A 15017-nucleotide genomic window follows, 5' to 3' on the forward strand; every position below is an offset into this window, starting at 1 on the left:
GTTGACAAGAAGGTGTGAGTATCAACAGAGAGAAAATTACTTTTTGTAGTGACCCAGCCACTCCCAGTCTTTATTCAGGCCTAATTTGATGATGTCAAGTTTGCAAATTAATTCCAGCTAGTCAGTTTTTCATTGAAGTTTGTTTTTGAAGTTTTTTTGTTGAAGAATGGCCACTTTTAAGTCTGTTATTGAGTGTCCAGGGAGATTGAAGTGTTCCCTACTGGTTTTTGAATGTTACAATCCTTGATGTCTGAGTTGTATTCATTTATTCTTTTGCGTAGAGACTGTCCGGTTTGGCCAATGTACATGGCAGAGGGGCATTGCTGGCACATGATGGCATATATCACATTGGTAGATGTGCAGGTGAACAAGCCCGGATGGTGTGGCTGATGTAGTTAGGTCCCATGATGATGTCCTTTGAATAGATATGCGGACAGAGTTGGCAGCAGGGTTTGTTGCAGGGGTTGGTTCCTGGGTTAGTGTTTTTGTTGTGTGGTGTGTAGTTGCTGGTGAGTATTAGCTTCATGTTGGGGGGCTGTCTGTAAATGAGGACTGAGCTATCTCCGAAGGTCTGTAAGAGTGAGGGATTATACTCCAGGATAGTTTGTAGATCTTTGATGATGTGCTGGAGAGGTTTTAGTTGGGGGCTGTAGGTGACGGTTAGTGGCGTTCTGAAAAGTGGGGGCCATAAAGATAAAACATACAGAAATGAGGGTTTCACAACCAATGATAAGTTATTTCTTGCTAGACAGGATGCTATCAAACTAAGTTTTCTTTAACCATCTTAAGATCTGTTTAAAACTTCAGAAAAACTGAAAGTGTGAGAGAGGAGGCTGGGGTGGAAAGCAACCAATTAACTGTGTGAAGTTGTTTTTAAGTTCAGGCTAACAGCAACAAATTAAGTAAACTGAGGGGGAGGAGAAGGAAAAGAAGAAACGGGTATAGTTAGCTCTGAGCCAAGAGTAGGGCTCCTGGGGTTGAAACAGTTGGGGACGGTTTAGGGTGGACATTAGGAAAAACTTCCTAACTGGCAGGGTAGTTAAGCACTGGAATAAATTGCCTAGGGAGGTTGTGGAATCTCCATCGTTGGAGATTTTTAAGAGCAGGTTAGACAAACACCTGTCAGAGATGATCTCTATAATACTTAGTCCTGCCATGAGTGAAGGGTATTGGACTAGATGACCTCTCAAGGTCCCTTCCAGTCCTATGATTCTATGATTAACTGGCTGAAATTATCTGGGTTGTGTTATGCAGGCGGTCAGATTAAATCATAATGGTACCTCTTGGTTTTAACACGCATTACAAGCAGTAACTAGATTGATAGATTGTAAGTTCCTCTGATGAACGATGCTCTCTATGGAAGTTCAAAGTATAATTCATGTCAAAAGTCAGTCGCGTGTATTTATTCTGAATCAAGAGTTTTGTAAAGGGAAGAATTATCAACACCCACTTTCTCGGGTTACCTGTTGTCACCCCTCTTCTAAGTAGTAACAGATGAATAGACTTTAAAACCAGAAAGCACCGCGAAGTCTGGCCTTGTGTGTGACACAAGCCATAGAACTTCATCCATAGCTCAGAGCCTTACAGGGCAGCTTATCATGCATGTGTAGATACACCAGTCCTGGAACAGAAGTGGTCCCATCTTTCAAAACTCAGCCCACACACCAATGCCTGGTTCATAGGGAGCCAGCTGTATCTCAGGAACTGACTAGTTCGCTTAAGGCAAAAAGCAAACTCTCTTGCTGCTTTCCACACCTCCCCTAAAAGAAACCGATTGCATCACAAAACAAGCAACAACAAGCATTTCTTTAAAGATGAACAGTGCTTGCACCCTAAGAAAAAGAAAGTGGAAGTGATGGCAACACTTCCTGGCGAATGTTGTCATGACCACTTTTTCCCCAGGTTTTTAGTATAGTCATTCGTTTTGCATGCTGTAGGTTTTGAAGTCTTAAATACTTGGATCCAAACTTTTAAAGGGGCCTCAACTGTGTCTCCATTCGTATATCTGTGCAGCTGCGTGTGTAATTTTTGAGCACTGTTTGTGTGCATGCAGTCAGTAGAGTATAGGGACTACACATAGTTTGAAAAATTGACGCTTTAAAATACTCTTTAAAGCCACTCCACTGCAGTTTGAGGAAGGTGTGCATTTTTTCCAGCATAGAGGGTAAAGATGGGACACAACAGCTTTCATTAAAGTCATGTTCTTTGCCCCTCTCATGATCCGGTTTTGAATGAAATCTTTGCTACATATTTTATCTAAATTTGGAGAACATTTTGTAACTGCAATGTCCCAGTTAGCTAAGACATGAGAATGGTTATTTGAACTAGTGCCTAAAAACTGGTGTACTGTCTTTCATCAGAAAGATTTGAGCTACCATGGCTAATCTGGAAGCTTTATTGATTATTTAATTAAAAAAAAAATTAAAAAAAAAAGTGATTTGAAGAAAATTAAAACCAGGGAAAAACAAAACTCCATTGAAAATAACACATCATGTAGTAAATGCAGAGGAGTTAGTGCTTAGGAGAGCTTTGTTCTATTTGTGGTCCAGCCATAAGCTTGCAGTATGGCTTTGAAGCAATTCACTTTACCTCTATGCGCTGTGGTTTCCCCATCTGTAAAATAAGGATAATGCACAGGTGTGTTGTGAGGCTTAATTAATTAATGTATGTCAAGTGCTTAGAGGGCCTGGGGTGGCAGGTGGCTGTAAAAATGCAAAGTATAGGATTAATATTTATTTATTTATTAGATGATATGAATATGGCTGGATCTGTGTCAAGCTGACCTGGGTGACCCTATATTAATTTTGTTTGGTGCCCCCTTCACTGTCTTTATCCCCAATTCCTTGCACCAAGAGCAGAACTGATGGAATTGCAACTATAGAGAGCCAGGCCTCTAGGTATGGTTGTGCTATTGTTCTGGGCCCACTCTTCATCCTGCAGCGGGCGCAGAGTTCCGTTTGCCCCTTGCCAGTCACGGTGCGGGAGACTGCTGCCTGATCTGACTGGCTGGTGGCAGAAGTTTGGCACTTCTCAGTCCCTGCCTGTCTAACCGTCTCAGACAGCAGCTTGGTTTTGGCTGTGTACAGAAGGAAGTATAATTCCACCTTGTCACATCAAGTATTGAAACAGCAGCCATCTGCTGAAGCCTCAAGCCACCCTTGAATTGAATGAGCAAATGGCCGAGGTGTATCTTTCCACAGCTGTAGTTATTGATAGAGTTGATCAAAAATACTATATTTTACGGAAATTATTTCAAATGAATTTTTCTGATTTTTTTCAACAAAAATCCCCCAAACCTGAAAAAATACATTTTTTTAAACTAAAAAAATGGACTTTTTGTCGTCCGTTCCCCCCTCCCCCCATGTCTATTTTTCAAATGAAGGCAGGGGGGCGGAAGTTGGGGGAAAATCAAATGTTTTGCTTTTTCTCAAGTTTTTGAAAACATTTGTTTTCAAAGAAAGGCCATTTTTCATCTTGAAAGGAGTTTCAGATAAAGAATGTGCGCCGGCTCCAGCCAGCAGCCCCGTTCTATCTCCTTTCCTCCCGCTGACTTTCTTAGGATCAGTGGGTGCTCAGCTTCTCTGACAGACTGGCGCTGTGTGCGTTGGCTCTGCCTGCTTGAACGAGCAACAGCGTATAGTGCTTTGTATTCTGAACGGTCCCACGGCCTGTTGCGAACCGCAGCGTTGCTTAAAGGCAGCCTCCCCTGAGTTTAGAGTGGCAGCCAGCTGGTGCCCAGCAGTTGAGGGACGGGGAGTCTTGGCCTTGGACATAAGGACAAAATCCTCCATTTATGGACAGTGCCTGGGGAGCAGGTCGGCCCTCGGTGATAAAAGCCTTGCAAAATGAGCAAGGTCAGGTGAAATACAATGGAACTGTGTAAGAATGAGCATTTTTTGCACTCCTCTTCAGCTTCCCCTTCCTCCAGAGAGGACAGCATGCTGAGGAAGGTCAGCCTCCGGTGCTTTGCCATCCTTATCTGCTGCTCCTTCTCTCTATTGACGTCATGCCTTGCTTTCCACCCTTGGATTGAAACACTTTTTAGGTTTTTGATCTGACTTTTAAGAAAGGGCCTTTCATCTGGGAGCAAACCGTGGGGGTGGAGGGTCAGCAAAGAGAACACTATCCTTGTAAGTCTCATTCTGTGTCCACTTACTCTTGTTTCAGAAAAGGATTTATTCCCACTCAGCACAGGTTGCCTTCTGGCTCAGATCTGCCCGGAAAACCCATTGCAGTGATTCTCTTTGTGTTGGCAATGCACCTGCAACTTCGGGAGCACTGCAGCAAAACAAATAAGAAGTAATAAATGTGTGTATGTGTGGTCTAGTAGCTAGCCCTGAGTCAGGACTCCTGGGTCCTATTCCCAGCCTTGTCCCTAACTTGCTGTGTGATGGTTATTAAGCTGACTATGTAAAATGGCTCCGAGGTATATTCGCTTAGTTCAGTGACACAAGTACATCTTTATTATTCCTGCAGAGCTGTCGCTGTGAGAGGGGGAGCTGGATCCGTTCCTTGCCCATGAGTGATTAGCAGAATTGTTAGCTAAATTTGAATTGCAGTCTAAAAGTCATCAATGGAGCTGGGTGGCTGAGACCAGGTCTACAGTGTTGCTATGCTGGTTTAGAGGGGTGCTTTTAAGCCAGTTTAAACTGGTGTAGCTTTGGGCCTCTTACATTGGTTTAAACCTAGCTCTTACCGGTTTAACATGCTCCTGAAATAGTTTTTTAAATCGACTTGAGTGAAACCAGCATAACTTCTACATGTAGACGAGCCCTGAGAAAGGAAAGTGGGGATAGCCAGCCATCAGCCGCCAGCCTACTCCCCACGAAATGGGTCAAATGAGAGAGAACCAGGAGGATTTCAGTAGCAAGGGAAATAGAGTTGTTGGAGTGGAGAGAGATGGTCATTTCCCACTGGGTCTTGGTTTCCCTTGGTTCTGGGAATATACACACAGATCGGACTCGACTAATGATCTCTGAGTACAGTACAAAGACATGGACCACAAGGGCTCAATCCTGTAAGGTGCTCAGCGCTCTGGCCCCAATCCAACAAAGCACTTAGGCATGTGCTTAACTTGGAACATGTAAGTTGTTCCATTGACTTAGATAGGGCCAGTCACATGCCTACAGTTAAGCATGTGCCTCAGCGCTTTGCTGGATCGGGGCCAGAGTGTTCAGCATCTTACAGGATGACGCCTTAGTAGATTTAACATGCTGGTGCCTTAGGATGTGTGCTTTGTGTGGTACAGTGCAATGTTGGGCTCCAGACTGGGAGTGAATGAAATCAAATACCAGTTTTGGAGAGAGAGCAGTTTATTAAAGGTAGCACTGCACTCTGCTAGTGCTGTTTTCATTCAGATGGTGTCTATTAGCTATGTGAACAGTCAGCTCAGTCCTGCTTTGTGTGAAATTGGCTACCAAGGGTCTTGTTTCAAAGCCTGTTTTGTGTTCCTGTGGTAGCATATTTCAGGACAGTATTACAGACAATAATGCCCCAGCTGCCATGCTTTGGCACATGTTCGGGTTTGTCTGGTATTCTCTCTCCCCACCCCACCCCCCGACCCACACACACACCCCACCCCCGTTGCATCTGAGGACATAAAAGGGCCTGATTTTCAGAGGTGCTGAGAACCGTCAGCTCCCATTGACTTCAGTTGGGATTGAGGGTGCTCAATACTTTTTGGGATTCTCCATCGCTGACCGTTTTTAAATCAAGATTGGATCTGTTTCTAAAAGATCTGCTCTAGGAATTGTTTTGGGGAAGTTCTATGGCCTTTGTTATACTGGAGGTCAGACTAGATGATCACAGTTGTCCTCTCTGGCCTTGGAATCTGTGAATCTTATGAAAACTAAGCCCCTGATTTTCAAATGTCACTTTCAAACACTAAGGTTCTGTCTGTACTGTGATAAAAAACTTGTGGCACTGAGTCTCAGAGACTGGGTCAGCTTTCTTAGACTGTGGAGCTAAAATAGGAGTGTAAACATTTCGGCTTGGGCTGGAGTCTGGGCTCTGAGACCCTCCCTGCACATGAGGTCTCAGAGTCTGGGCTTCACCCCAAGCCCAAATGGTAATTGGGATAAAAGACAGTATGGTTTTACAAAAGGTAGATCATGCCAGACCAATGTAAACTCCTTCTTTGAGAAGAAAACTGATTTTTTTAGACAAAGGAAATGCAGTAGATCTAATCTACTTGGATTTCAGTAAGGCATTTGATACAGTTCCACATAGGAAATTATTAGTTAAATTGGAGAAGATGGGGATTAATATGAGAATTGAAAGGTGGATAAGGAATTGGTTAAAAGGGGAGACTATAATGGATCATGCTGAAAGGTGAACTGTCAGACTGGAGGGAGGGTACTAGTGGAGTTTCTCAGGGATCGGTCTTGGGTCCAATCTTATTTAACATTTTGATAATGAGCTTGGTACAAAAAGTGGGAGTGTGCTAATAACATTTATGGGTGACACAAAGTTGGGAGGTATTGCCAATATTGAGGAGAAACGGAATATCATACAAGAAGATCTGGATGACCTTGAAAACTGAGTAATAGAAATGGGGTGAAATTTAACAGTGCAAAGTGCAAGGTCATGCACTTAGCAACTAACAACAAGAACTTTTGCTATAAGCTGAGGACTTATCATTAGGAAGTGACAGAGGAGGAGAAAGACCTGGGTGTATTGGTTGATCACAGGATGACTATGAGCTGCCAATGTGATGCGGATGTGAAAAAGGCTAATGCACTCCTAGGATGCATCAGGCGAAGTATTTCCAGTAGAGACAGAGAAGTCTTAATACCATTCTACAAAGCACTAGTAACTCCTCATCTGGAGTACTGTGTGCAATTCTGGTCTCCCATGTTTAAGAAAGATTAATTCGAACTGGAACAGGTACAGAGAAGGGCTAGTAGGATGACCCAAGGAGTGGAAAACCTACCTAATGAGAGGAAACTCAAAGCGGTTGGCTTGTTTAGCCTAACCAAAAGAAGGCTATGGGGAGATATGATTGCTCCTTATAAATGCACCAGAGGGATAAATATCAGGGAAGGGAGAGGAATTATTTAAGTTAAGCACCAGTATGGACACAAGAACAAACAGATATAAACTGGCCATCAATAAATTTAGGCTTGAAATTAGGTGAAGGTTTCTAACCATCAGAGGAACAAATTTCTGTACCAGCCTTCCAAGGGGATCTGTGGCAGCAAAAACCTAACTGGCTTCAAGACTGAGCTTGATAAATTTATGGAGGGGATTGTATGAGAAGACTGACTACAATGGCATGTAGCCGATCTGCAACTGCTAGCCGCAAATATCTCCAGTGGCCGGTGATGGGATACTAGATGGGGAGGGCTCTTTCACAGAGTGTCTGGCTGGTGGGTCTTGCCCACATGCTCGGGATCTAATTGATCACCATATTTACAGTCTGGAAGGAATTTTCCTCCAGGTCAGATTGGCAGAGATGCTGGGGGGGCGGCGGGGGTTGCCTTCCTGTGCAGCCTGGGGCCTGGGTCACTTGCAGGTTTAAACTAGTGTAAATGGTGGATTCTCTGTAACTTGAAGTCTTTAAATCATGATTTGAGGATTTCAGTAACTCAGCCAGAGGTTAGGGGTCTACTCAGGGCTGGCTCTAGGCACCAGCAAAACAAGCTGGTGCTTGGGGCGACACATTTTTAGGGGCAGCATGGCCGGCGCCAGAATGCTGCCCCTAAAAATGTGCCCCGGCCGCCCTAGCCCACCTCCGCTGCTGCTGCCACGGCGCGCGAAACAGCTGTTTCGCGCGCGCGGCCGCTCGGGATCTCCCCCTCCCTCCCAGGTTTGAGAGCCTGGGGGGAGGAGGCAGGGCTGGGGATTTGGGGAAGGGGTGGAGTTGAGGCGGAGCCTGGAGTGGGGTAATTTAAGAACCGGGGGGGGGGCGGCCAAAATTGTTTTTGCTTTGGGCGGCAAAAATCCTAGAGCCGGCCCTGGGTCTACTACAGGAGTGGGTGGGTGAGGTTCAGTGGCCTACAATTTGCAGGAGGTCAGACTAGAGGATCACAATGGTCCCTTCTGACTTTGAAGTCTGAGTCTCTGCTGCAATTTGATATCTCTGCAGCCTGAGCCCACGAGCCAGAGTAGGCTGACCTGGGCCAGCCACGGCCATGCCAGGGGTCTTTTATTGCAGTGTAAACATACTCTACTGGTCTTTAGAGAACTGGGAATGTTATTAATTGTATTGCGGTAGTGTCTAAGAACCCCAGTCGTGGATCAGCGTCTCGTGCTTGGGAGGAGCTCCCCATAAACATGCGGAAAGCTACTTCCCTATTCTCCTTCAAATGCCTCCTTAAAATTCTCCTTTGCTGTGATATGTTAGGCCACTGGTGTGCTGTCTATCATGCTGACCAATATTGTCTTGTTTCCTTGTGCTCCTCCGGCTGTCTGTATCCCTCTGTTGTCTCTTGTCGTATAAGTGATGAGCTAGAAAAATGATCTTTCCAACAGCATTATCATTTGTCTCATTCCTGGTATTCACTGGACAGTGGAAGGGCTCTTTCCTCCAAATAATAACGTATACACTTCTGCAACATGAAGATCGGAAGGAAGAGCTGACTGATCAATAACATGCATGTTCCTTTATTTGGACACGCTTTTGAACCCTTTTAATTTTTTGTGGTTTTTTTTGTTTTCTTTTTAACCTTCTGTTTTGTTTATCAGAATTAACATGAACAGAAACTTTTGTGATCAGATTTTTAGCAGCTGCACATCCTCTTTCAGTGTATACCCGTACTGAGTTCGTCTCGAATTACATGCACAACTCCTGCACTTCACAGCTTGGCATAAATATCAAGCAACTCTTAATCTCTACTAGGAGAGTTCATGTTTTCCCGTATGCTGCCTACCGTTAAAGATAGTGGCAGATAAAGAATAAACTGAAGGGCACAGCTAATCTAGACCCAGGCTACTGTCCGCGATCACAGCTATATTTTACTGAAGCGTGGGGGTGACAAGGCTGTTTAAGCCACTGGCCTATTGCTGTGAAGCTCTCTCCTGAATTAGAACTTCCATGAATCTGGCAGTCTTCAGATCACAATGGAAAACTTGCTGCTTTGAATGTAACCTTCCCCAAATAAAAACAAATTAAACTGAAAGGGGTTGAATTTTGGTAGGAAGATTTTTGTGGAGGAAGATGGTGATCTGGAAGGCCCTCAGTTTCCATGCTAATGAGTGTGGCATAAGAGAGAGAATGGATGAAATAGATTCCATGGAAGGCTGTTGGGCAAATATCAAACAATTAGGAGACAAGCTTTGAGCACATCTAAGTCTCATGATGCCCCAGATGGGTCACTGGAAGTGGGGATTGAACGTGGGACCTATGAATCTAAAAGAAGGAGTCTCTACTGCCTGAAACGAAAGACCTGGGTCTATTTATCTCAAAGGCTGTTGCAGACCTATAAACCTCTGTGGACCAGCCATTAGAGGGGGGCAGAGAGCCACACTGTGTAAGAGAAGGTTACAGCGATTTCCTGTCACCGCTAGCACCTGTTCAGCTGCATCAGTGATGGGAGCCCTTGTGTATACCAGATTGCAGTAGCTTGAGGCATTTTGACCACTATGATGTCAGTTAAACCTGCTGAAGAGCAGGTGTGAATGACGTGGTGGAACAATAGTGTCTGGCAGCTGGAGCTTTGTCTGTCCTAAGCATTGTGATGTGCCAGCACGTCTCTGAGACCCTGATCTGTTTCTTCAGTGTTAGCTCTCATTTACTAAGAAAAACGTGTCTAGCACTAATGTCGATGGCAAAACCCATCCAAATGCCATATGTTATCTGAATGAGGCTGACTCAGTAACAAAGAAGTGGGAACTGCCTCACTTAGCTCAGTGTGTTAACTCTGAAGCATAATGATGGCGATTTGAAATGACAGTGCTGATAAACTGATCAGCAGTGAAACAGTTAACAGAAACATCCCAGCTACCCTGGGATGGTGGGAGGAAAATGGGATTGTAGGTGGAGCTTGGATAGAGTGTACCCATCTCTGCTCCCAGTCCAAAATCTGCTGTCTTACCTTGTGTCTAAACGGCATCTTGTTTCTTATTGCATTGCAGTGCATTTACACAGGTGTTCACCTTCGGCCCAACCTTTCGAGCCGAGAATTCTCAAAGTCGCCGGCACCTGGCAGAGTTCTACATGGTAGAAGCAGAGGTGTCTTTCACTGAAAGCCTCCAGGACATCATTCAGGTAGGTACCCGTTTGTGTGTGATTTTAAAGGTATTGGAGCTTTCGCCTCCATTCACTGTGGTCGGCCTCAGGGGCAGTGGAATTGAACCTCCTGTCACCTACTGTAATCTTTCTAGATAAATCAGGAGTTGTGTTGAAGACCGCTAAGCATTTAAGGTCTCTTTGGGCAGAGGAATGGCCACTGAGGGGAAATGAGGACGGATTTGAGAAAAGGGCTGATCCAGTGTGCTCTGTGTGAGCCATAGAGATTTCTACGACGTGCTCCAGGACTGCGCTCATTTTTAATACAAAGGAACAACCTGCAGAGATTACTATTCCCAGCATGTAATAGTCCACCTTGATTTTAGCAGAAGGCTGGAACATGTAATCACTGCTGGTCTTACCTGCGTACTAAAGCTGAGATGAGAGCCATTTTGCACAAACAGATGCCACCCTCTGGCTCTCAGAAAGCACAGTTTACACATCGCGGTCCTAGTTGTTCTGAGGACCCCACCTCCTGGGGCTTGTGGGGAAGAGTCAGTCCAGAGGAAATAGAGAATTAGAATCTTTCAGAATTTCTCAGGTTCTACAATTCAAAAATAATTCAAAGTTCTGAAAGGTTTGTGGGTTTTGCTCTGATTAGGGGGGAGGAAAGAACTTTGCCCCTTTGGCTTTGAGAATTTTTGTTGTTGTTGTTAAATGTCTTGCAAAATCTTAATTTCTCTGGGTTCTCCCCTCCCCCCTCAATCTCTGACCACCATCATCAGCTGTGCGAGAAATTTTTCTTCCTATCACGTGGTTTATTCTACAGGTCACATTCTGGATTGCAAAATACTTATTTTTGTGATGTTTTTATTTAAAGAAGTAGAGTTCCTGTTTCTTGAAATCACTGGGCAAGCCATTAACAAATATCTGACAGCTGCACTAAGGCCTCAATTAAGTTTCTGTTTCTCCATAAGTCTTTAGAGAAACTGATCCAAATTCAACACCCTTGCACGGCTCAGTGCACTGTGCGGCTTTTCTGTTGAAAGTTTGTTCACTGAGTTTAGTGCTTTACAAAGGGTGCCCCGTTGAAAGTCCTGGCGACTAATGGCCAAATTTGCATGCGTGGGTGTTTCAAATGAGGTTTCTAAATCCATGTCTTGGTACCAAAATACAAACAGCCTGATTTTTCCAAAGTGTGGATACCTGAACCTCCCATCAACACCAGGGGGAGTTTTGGGTGCTCAGATCAAGGCATTTGTTTAGGGGCGTAAACATGAATACACAAGGCTTACTTCAGGCTCCTGCATGTGAAAATTTTGGCCTAAGTCCTGACACTGCCCTGCTGCCATTGAGGCTGACCTCTTATCCAGATGGGCTACGTGTGTGTTTGTAAGAAAAGTTCAGGATCTCTGCCCGTTCCGTCCTTGACCTCTTTGATACAAGCGACAAGGGCTAGTTATTTCTAGCACAGGAGTGGTGGCTTTGGAGCTGTAGACGCCTGCCCACTAGGAAACAGACTGAGATGGCAAAACTTATTTTGCATAGGTCACTGATAGCTCATACCACTTATCATTCAGTATCACCCAGGATATGATCGGTTTTTTTACTGTCCTCCTAAAATGAAAGATACTGTGTTGCATTACACAGTCCCCAGAGCCATCCCACAATGTTGCCAGCTCTTGTGATTTTTATCCCCCGTCTTGTGGTACTCCTTGTCTTTTCTCAAAGCCCCAGCTGCAGGAGTCATATGATTACATGAGACTCTCAGCAAAAGAGACTGTGCCTGTGAGAGCACACTGCCCTCCAGCACCTGGCATGGAGCTCAAGGTCCATGAGTCCTCAGTTCCCCTGCTGGTGCAAAGTATCACTGGTAAAGCATCCCATCCTCTGCTAGTGCTGGTCCACATAGGCGATTACAACCTACTACTGCTGTCAGTTACTCCATTAACTCAAGTGGCAGAGGTCTATGCAGTGTATCTAAAGGTTCCAACCGTGCTGATGACCCATGTGGGTGTTAATATGATACCACATGATGGAATATTTCAGTGTGTTTTCATAAAATCTGACTCAATTGCACACACACAAACTACATTAAAAGAACATTATTAGGGTTGCAAAGTTAAACACTCATTAATTAGGAAATGCCAGAATTAAGGTTGCCTGTGCAACCTTAATTTAACCCGCTTGTGCATATGCTTTATGATACAGTCTTTAATTACATGGTCACATAATATTTTCCCACAGGACCCCTGCCTCATTCAGTGCACGTGGTGGCTGGTGCTCTAGGAGTGAATCGGTGCTATATAGTAGGGGAGGCTGTTATTTGCCTCATTTGTTACTGAAGTCAGAAGGTGCATAGTGAATGAGACAGGGCATTGCAGGAACAGAAAGGACACTCTTGTAGTTAAGGCAACTGAGTGCTGCCCTGAAGAATTAGATTCAATTCCTGCCTCTGCAACAGCGTTTCCGTGAGATGCTAGACAAACCACTTCAACCACACTTTTCACAGGTGGCCCCTAATTCTGTGTTCTTCGTTTTCTGGGTGCCCAGCTTGAGACACCTGGGGTCTGATATGTAGAAGCGCAGAGCACTCACAGCTGCAATTGAAGTCAATGGGAGCTGTGCTTTGAACAAATAAAGTGATACGTTATGCTAAGTACACTGAAAAATCATAACCTAGGTATCTCAAATTGGGCACCCAAAATTAGTGGATACTTTTGATCTTAAGCTCTATGTGCCTCAGTTCCCCATCTGTAAAATGGGGGCGGTAATACACCTCTCCTCACAAGGGGTGTAGTGATCATTAATGTTTGTGAAGTACTCAGATAACAAAATGATGAGCATCATAGATAAGCCCTGGAGGAAATTAATAATTCTGTCTTCAGGGCAGGGTTTGAATAGTGTGTAGTAAATAAGGCTGCAGCCTAGGAGAAAACAAACTATTAAATAGCTCCTCATTAAGTGAGCACTGTTCATCCTGTGCACTTAATGAGGCAGAGGTCTTGTAGAAAAAAATAGTATGTAATGATGTAATTAAAGATCATCATGCATATGCACAAGGGTGCTGAGTTAAAGTTGCATGGGCAACTTTAATTTGGGCCCTTCTTAACTTGATTGCTTGACTTTGCAACCTTAATAATGTGCTTTTAATGTAAGTTTTGTGTTTGTCATTAGGAAATAGGTCATTGTCAACACAATGAGAAATATTTTCTTTGCAGCTGTTTCACGGACAAATTATTTCTGTTGATCCTTTGGAGCAATTGTTTCTTGAGGCAAACATTTCCTGTACAAAAATGGTGAGAGAGCTCCTCTGGGATCCCAGAGTTGGTTTCTGGGGTGATGTGTTTGCCTACGAGAGTGTTCAGTTACATCATTCACTTGCAACAGACCAATGTAGACAGCCAGTTGACACCGCTGACTGTTCTGTTGTGACACACCATGAGCACAGCCCTTGCTCTTTAGAAATTTAGCTCCTTACACGACAGCTATGCACACAGCAGGGGTGAGTGAGTATCTGACATGAGTCGTACCATTTTGTGTGAGCAAGTATGAAGAGGAGAGGAATATCAGTGCATGAAAACTCGGGTGAATCATGACAAGTGCATGACATTGCTTGAACATATAGCAACCTGCTATCGACCAAAGACTACATCATCGTCATTGGGCACGATTCAGGGTGAACGTGTAGACAAATAATCCCATACGGGAGTGTATCGGTGATTGTGCCTTATGCTGACAGCAGAGATGCTCACACATTCTCCTCCATTGCACAGCAGCCCTGTTGTCTCAAACCTCCAATTTTGTTGCAAATACAGTACTGCTTTGTTGAAATATCTACTGTTTTCACTTCAGGTGTAGTTTTATATTGGGGATATCGAAAGTCACAAGCAGAGTACCACAAAGTTAAGGTCTGAGCTCAGAATCCCAATTGGAGACCTTCAAGAAGTCCTCCAACAAAATCAGGGAAGGCCTGCTGAGACTTTTAAAGTTTAAAAAGAAAAAAGCAGGAAAAAAATTTGGGGTGGAGGATGGGAAAATTACACCACCACCCCACTGCTCCCTCCCCAGCTTTTATGCCATCTTTATTAAGAAATAAATAAAGGGAACAGACAAAAAAAATTTCCTTTTCAGATCACACTTCTTCCAGGAGGCCTATAAAACCTGGCCCCTCCAGTCCATCCCATCACCAAAGTACTAACAGAAATGAAATTAACAAGGCATTGGTTATACTCCTCCACTTGCTTTTGTGATATCCTATTTCCCATCCCTCCATCTTGTCCTGTTAAAATTGTAACCTTGTTGGTATGTCTTTACTGCAAAGGAAGCAGCATGGGTAGGCATGCTGGCTTGAATCTATCTAGCATGAGTAACAACAGTAGTGTATACATGGTGGCACGGGCTTCACTATGGGCTAGCAACCTATGTATGCTCTCAGGGTCACCGACGGGCTTGTGGCTTGGGTTGCTAGTGTGATGTTGTGCAGTCTATATGGTTTTATAAATATAAGTGAATATAATGTAACTGGGATATGCTTCATGCAAAAGGTCTCTTGTAAGGTATCATTACAAAGCTCATAATCTACTGAGTGTGATCATCCTATTTGTAGAAATGTACCACTCTTGTATCTAAAACTAGAAATATAAAACATAACTCTGAGGGCCTATTGTCATTATGTCAAGTGTGGGCCATTAAGGATGGTTTGGAATCTTGATGACTCCCATTGTCTGCAGATGGCTGTGTTTACCTGTGAGTCTTCCTGTATGTGTGTGTGTGCTGGCAAGTGAGTAATGAAGTCTTGCAGTGACATGTGATCATGTCACCTGAACTGGAATCCATCTTTAACCTG

At 44.1% G+C, this 15017-nt stretch overlaps 1 protein-coding gene across 2 annotated transcripts in view; it reads left to right on the top strand.

Moving 5' to 3' along the window:
- NARS2 (asparaginyl-tRNA synthetase 2, mitochondrial) overlaps window positions 1–15017 on the top strand; it is a 76265-nt gene that overhangs the window by 33789 nt on the left and 27459 nt on the right. For both annotated transcript variants that reach the window (XM_034759081.1, XM_034759083.1), the window contains exon 7: window positions 10075–10207. In XM_034759081.1, the coding sequence (XP_034614972.1) occupies window positions 10075–10207 (133 nt within the window). The remainder of the gene's footprint in view (window positions 1–10074; window positions 10208–15017) is intronic.

This window comes from Trachemys scripta, chromosome 1 (assembly GCF_013100865.1).
Source record: "Trachemys scripta elegans isolate TJP31775 chromosome 1, CAS_Tse_1.0, whole genome shotgun sequence".
Lineage (NCBI taxonomy): Eukaryota > Metazoa > Chordata > Testudines > Emydidae > Trachemys > Trachemys scripta.